General features: G+C 30.3%; 1 protein-coding gene across 1 annotated transcript; it reads left to right on the top strand.

Annotated features, from left to right (window-relative positions):
• Positions 1 to 975: 975 nt before the first annotated feature.
• LOC120070874 (AP2-like ethylene-responsive transcription factor AIL5) lies at positions 976 to 4,276 on the top strand. The gene is made up of 8 exons (XM_039022766.1): positions 976 to 1,524; positions 1,900 to 1,982; positions 2,271 to 2,279; positions 2,537 to 2,625; positions 2,711 to 2,784; positions 2,881 to 2,931; positions 3,043 to 3,119; positions 3,325 to 4,276. Exons 1-8 carry the CDS (start codon positions 1,082 to 1,084, stop codon positions 3,951 to 3,953), a joined length of 1,455 nt encoding a protein of 484 aa, XP_038878694.1. The 5' UTR covers positions 976 to 1,081; the 3' UTR covers positions 3,954 to 4,276.
• The last annotated feature ends 1,724 nt before the right edge of the window (positions 4,277 to 6,000 follow it).

Below are 6,000 nucleotides of genomic sequence, written 5' to 3'. Positions count from 1 at the left end.
AATAAATTTTATTGTTACACTACCAACTCGAATTGAAATGGCGAATATGAGTTAAGTTTTGTAAGAGTATCTATTTTGGATCCAAAAATTTAAAATTTTCACTTCAACATTTATTTAGACTTAAAAGAATCTTGAATTAGATATGATATTTTCTATGGGTCCTCAAACCAACAATTTTCATAAATTGTTTTTATCAATTCAAAAACTTGTTAATAACCTTTTTTTTCTTTCCACTTTATAACCAACACACCATTAACTAAATATAAAACACCATATTATGAGACAATGGTGACCTCCTTATGGTGAATAAATTTTCGAAGCATGATTGTTTACCAAGTATGTATGTTTTTAACGATGATATAAAAGGAAAAAGATTGTTAACATATTTGGCGGATGAGATAATACTCATCATTCTAAAGATCGAGAAATCAAATATCTCCACATTAAAAATATTTTGTTGTTTACTGTTTTATTTTTCATGATTTTTTAATATTATGATAGAAATATCGATTAATCTTTTATTTTGATGTCAAATTCATGAAAATATAAAAATATCAATAGAAACACTGACATATGGATGGAAATTTGAGAATAATGTAGAATTCATAAAATTAATTAATATATCAATGAATCTTACGATGATGGAAAATACGGTAATTGAGAAAATTTTATACATACAACAAAATTTAATACTTATTTTTAAAATCTTATCACGGTCTATACCGATACACTCAGTTATATTTATAATTTTATAAAATTATTGTTACAAACTTAATTATTAGAAGTGTGACTTAGAAATTTTCTTAAAAATTGAATATTATTGAGATGAATTGTTTGAGTTATAGTTGATAAGTTTAAGAATGGGTAATAATAAGAATTAAGGCCTCGAAGAAAGTGCAAAACCCTCTTTCAATATTTTTCTCTTTCTTCATCCTCCTCTATATCTGTGTCCATTTCTTCCCCCAAACTCTTTCATTCAAACTTCACTCTCAAAACCCCCAAAACCCCATTTTCCCTTTTACTCTCTTTCCTATTTCCAAAGCTTCTCCATTTTTTTTTAAAAAAAAAATTCTTAAAAAAAATGAATAACTCTTCTTCTTCTTCTTCTTCTTCTTCTTCAGCCTCTCAAAATTGGCTTGCTTTTTCTCTCTCTAATAATCCCAACTCTCTTTCTCTCTTCCATCACCATCCTAATTCTACTGATCTTTCTATTTTCTCGCCCACCGCCGCCCCCAAGCTTGAGGACTTTCTCCGGGGAGCTTCCAATCCTCCGCCGCCCTCGCCGCCTCCCTTTCACTTTTCCTCCCATCAATCTGAGATTTGTGATTCTGATCTCAAAACTATAGCCGCTAGTTTCCTTCGTGGACCGCCAACCACCCATTTCCCTGAACAACACTTTCAACATCTACACGCGCCACCTCCGCCGCCGCCGCCGACTCAATCTGATACTTCACCGCCCCCACCACCTAAGAAGGCTGTTGATACTTTTGGCCAACGCACCTCTATTTACCGCGGTGTTACAAGGTAACAACCTTAAAAATCACAAAGAAAAAAAAAGTTTTTATTTTTTATTTTTAAAATCTTTGAATAAAATATTTATGTCTAGTTTAGTAATGATTTTTTTTTTAAAAAAATTAACTAAACGTATAAATAATTTATATATTATAGTAGTATTTTCAAAATCAAAAGCCAAAATTTGAAAATTAGGGGAAAAAAGTTTTTAATAACTTTGAAATTAGATAAGAGTTCCAATTTTTTTATATCGGAGATGTGAAAACATGGTAAGAAATTTGGAGAAAATTAGAACAGGTTTCAAAAATTAAAACGGTTACAAAAACAAGGTTTAAGTTATGATAATAATATATGATATATTTCTTTTTCTTTTTTTTTTGGGATTAGGCACAGGTGGACTGGTCGATATGAAGCTCATTTGTGGGATAATAGTTGCAGAAGAGAAGGTCAGAGTAGAAAAGGAAGACAAGGTAATTTTTATTTTATTATTATTTCTTGTACTTTTATTATTTTTAATAATATTACTTTTTAGGGTTTCCAAATGTGGAATTTAAACCCAGATTTTTACTCTGCTAGATGGATTCCTTTTTCCTAATGCAAATTTCAGAAGATTTTTTAAAGTAATATATAGCACAAATAAATTAGATTTTTTTTTTTTTTTTGGGTGAGATTCTGATATGGGTCTTTCTTTTTTTCCTTTGTTTCGATGATCGGACGTGATTGATCGTTGCCGCTATGGATATATCATTTCTCCTCAGTTTATTTGGGTGAGTTTCTTTTTTTTTTTTTTTGGATTTATTAATATATAAAAAATATATAATTCTGTGTGATTATATTTATAGAAATGTATGATTGAGTCATCAAAAAGAACACAGATCAGACAGGGCGTCTGTCTGGGTTTGCACAGTACCAAGATTCTGTTTCAAGATTTATTTGAATAATTTTGAATTTTAATTTATTTTAAAAAAAACTTTCATTTATTGATTTTAATTATTATGTACTATGCTTTTTTCTTTGTGATTAGGTGGTTATGACAAAGAAGAAAAAGCAGCCAGAGCTTATGATCTCGCCGCTCTCAAGTACTGGGGTCCGACCACCACCACCAACTTTCCGGTGGGTTTCATTTTTTTTTTCTTTTGTATTTCTTTGTTTTTTTTTTTACAATTTCTTTTTTGAAACTTTTTTTTTCATTTAAAAGGTGTCGAACTACGAAAAAGAACTGGACGATATGAAGAACATGACCAGACAAGAATTTGTTGCTTCATTAAGAAGGTATTATTATATATTTTTATTTATATTAATAACCAACCCCTTGATTAAAATAATGTTAATTTTCATAATTACATTTTTTTTTCTTTATGTAATTAGGAGAAGCAGTGGTTTTTCTAGAGGAGCTTCTATATACAGAGGTGTAACAAGGTATATTTAATTAATTAATTAATTAATCTTTTTTATTTTAATTTTTTTTGGCCATTTCTGATTTTTGGAAAAAAAAAGATTGTTCACTCAAAACGGCATCGTTTTGTTCAGGCACCACCAACATGGCAGATGGCAAGCAAGAATCGGAAGGGTTGCTGGCAATAAAGATCTCTATCTTGGAACATTCAGTGAGCTCTCTAATTTTTATAATATTTCCATTAATATTTCATCATTTTAGACCATGAAAATATAATTATCTAGTTAATTACACTCAAGAGTTTTGGGATTAGGGATGATTCAACATGGTACGGTAACATAGACGTCTTTATGATTATGATGTCACGTTATTAAGCTTTTGGGTTTAATAGGATTTAACATTCTTATTATTAATAGGCACTCAGGAAGAAGCAGCCGAAGCTTATGATATAGCAGCCATCAAATTCCGAGGCCTCAACGCAGTCACAAACTTCGACATTAGTCGTTACGACGTGAAGAGCATTGCCAGCAGCAACCTCCCCATAGGAGGGATGTCAGGCACCAAATCCAAAACCACCTCCGACTCTGCCCCCTCGGATGGGGGCAGTCGATCGACCGAAGAACGCGACGTCCACCATTCTCCTGCATCCTCAACTGTGCAGCCGAACAACAACTCCTCGAGTACTCTTAGCTTCACAATGCCCATCAAACAAGACCCATCGGATCAATACTGGTCCATTCTCGGCTACAATAACCCCAGCTCCTACAACACAAGCCTCGTCAAGCCCGACGATGTTCCACCGTCGTCATCGAGGTTTCAACAACCTGGATCCACAATGTTTCCCGCCATCACCGACCTAGCGTCGAGTGGATCCACACTGACGGAAGGCGGGATGTATGGTGGAATGTACGTACAACAACAACAATATGCAACACCAGTTGCATTAAGTAGCGGAATAAGCATTGAGATTGGGCAATCAATGAGGGGGTTCGAAGGTCATACAAAACCAAGCCTTTTTCAGACGCCAATATTTGGAATGGAGTGAAAAAAAAGGTGTGAAATTTGCATTAAGTTTGAAGAAATTAACAGCTGGTGGGTTTTGACCAAGGATCCAACTTAGAATCATAGACTCAAAAAAGGATCTAGTGGACTGACATTTTAGGAATAGCTATAGCTAGGAAGCTGACTCTAGTAATGAAATTGTACTGACTTTTTTTTTTTTTTTTTTTTTTTAAGACTATGCTTCAAATTAATTAGGTCCCTTTGGTTTTTTTTTTTTTCCCTGCATTTTCTTTACGGTTCAGTCAAGTCATATTTTGTCTTTATTATTGGGAAAATTTCTATAAAAAATGGTTTTTATTTTTTCTAGTGTAATCTTTCTTCTTGTTTAGATTCTTGTAATTAATAGGGGGTGGTAGGTTAAATTGTAAGGAATGTCCTTTAATTTTACTAGTTGTTTAAAAAACAGTAGTGTATCTTCAAAAGTAACATGTACTTGTGAACTTTCATGAACATGTTAAAAATGTTCTTAGAGTAGAATTTTGAGCGAAATTCACCTTTCATTTTATATTAGGTTAATATTGTAATTTTTGAAAGGATAAACAATATTTTAAAAATCAATAATTTAATCTAAATAAAATCTTAAATGTTTGGTTTATATTTGGATAGTTTAGAGTTATTTTTGTATGGAATTGAAAAATGCAAAAAAAGAAAATAAAAGAAAAAGGTGGAAGATAGCGAATCTAGTGAGGTGGGTTGGTTTTGCATGCTTTTGGGGAGTTGGTGTGGATTTGAAGTTGCAGAGGGGTCTTACTCACTCAAAACTTACTTTTCATGTTTTAGATTCTTTTCAATTAATATTTTATTTATTTATTTATTTGTCAAGAGTGTAGTTCAATTTGAGGTTTGATTCCTCCTACATACTTTAATTACAATATATTTTAAAATAATAATAATAATAATATTTTATTCATCAATGTAACCTTTTCTATACAACAATACCATTTTCTTCCTTTTTTTTTTCGAGTAATAATCAAGTGCAATCTAGTTCATATTCTCTATGGGGTTTAATATTAAAAAAAACCGATCTTAAAAAAATTGATCAACTCAATGCAAACTATGCGATTTGGATTGGGTTGGGTTCAAATAAATGAAAATTTTATAGGTTGAATTAGTTTATGAGTTCACCTAATATAACCTAAACTAACAATAACTTATTATTAACTTTAAGATATATTTTTTTTTTGTTACTTATAATACAATTATTTATACATATATTGATCTTAGCTTCATTTAATTTCATCATTTTTTAATAATTTATCTTCAATAACTCTTAAAAATAGTTTCTTAGCATTTTGAAAAGAAAATTTTTATTACATAAATTGGAATTAAGTTGTTAATCTTAATTCAATATATGAAAATAATTAAAGTATATTTTTATGTATTTACATTTTGCTTCTTTTTTAAAATAAAATTTTAAATAAATAATTTGAGTAACTTGGGCCAACCTAATCCAAATGTTTCATAGTTGAGTTAGGTTGAGTTCATTTTTTAATAAAGGTTATTTAAGTTGAAAAAATTTACATTCCAACCAATTGAGTTGGGTTTAAAAAGTCATTCAATCTAATTCAATCCAACGCACGAACCCTCTTAATATGCTCCCTTTTTCTATATACACAAAAAATATTTTTTTAAATATTTATTTTTTTTAAAAAAAATTGATTGCCATGTGGCAATTTATGTGAGATAATGTTTTGTGTAGATATTGCGTTTTTTGCATGTGAAGATTTACTATTCTATGCCATATATATTAAAGAGAGAAGAATTGATGATCAATGTAAAACATTGCATAAAAGGAAAGCTAATTGCAATGAGGAATCAATCAATTAAAAAGCTCTTTTCACACTTAAAATTATAACGAGATTATAAAGGGGACGACCTAATATTAATTCAAGAGTAGCTTTTGAAATGTATAGCTAATCTTCTTCATTTTGATATACTTAATTTTTTTTTAGTTCAACCAACGAGTAAATGACTCAAATCTCTAACCTTTTAATTGATGATATTTATGCATTAATTGAATTATATTGAGG

Source organism: Benincasa hispida, chromosome 2 (assembly GCF_009727055.1).
Source record: "Benincasa hispida cultivar B227 chromosome 2, ASM972705v1, whole genome shotgun sequence".
Lineage (NCBI taxonomy): Eukaryota > Viridiplantae > Streptophyta > Magnoliopsida > Cucurbitales > Cucurbitaceae > Benincasa > Benincasa hispida.
This window is presented reverse-complemented; position numbering and strand designations above follow the sequence as displayed.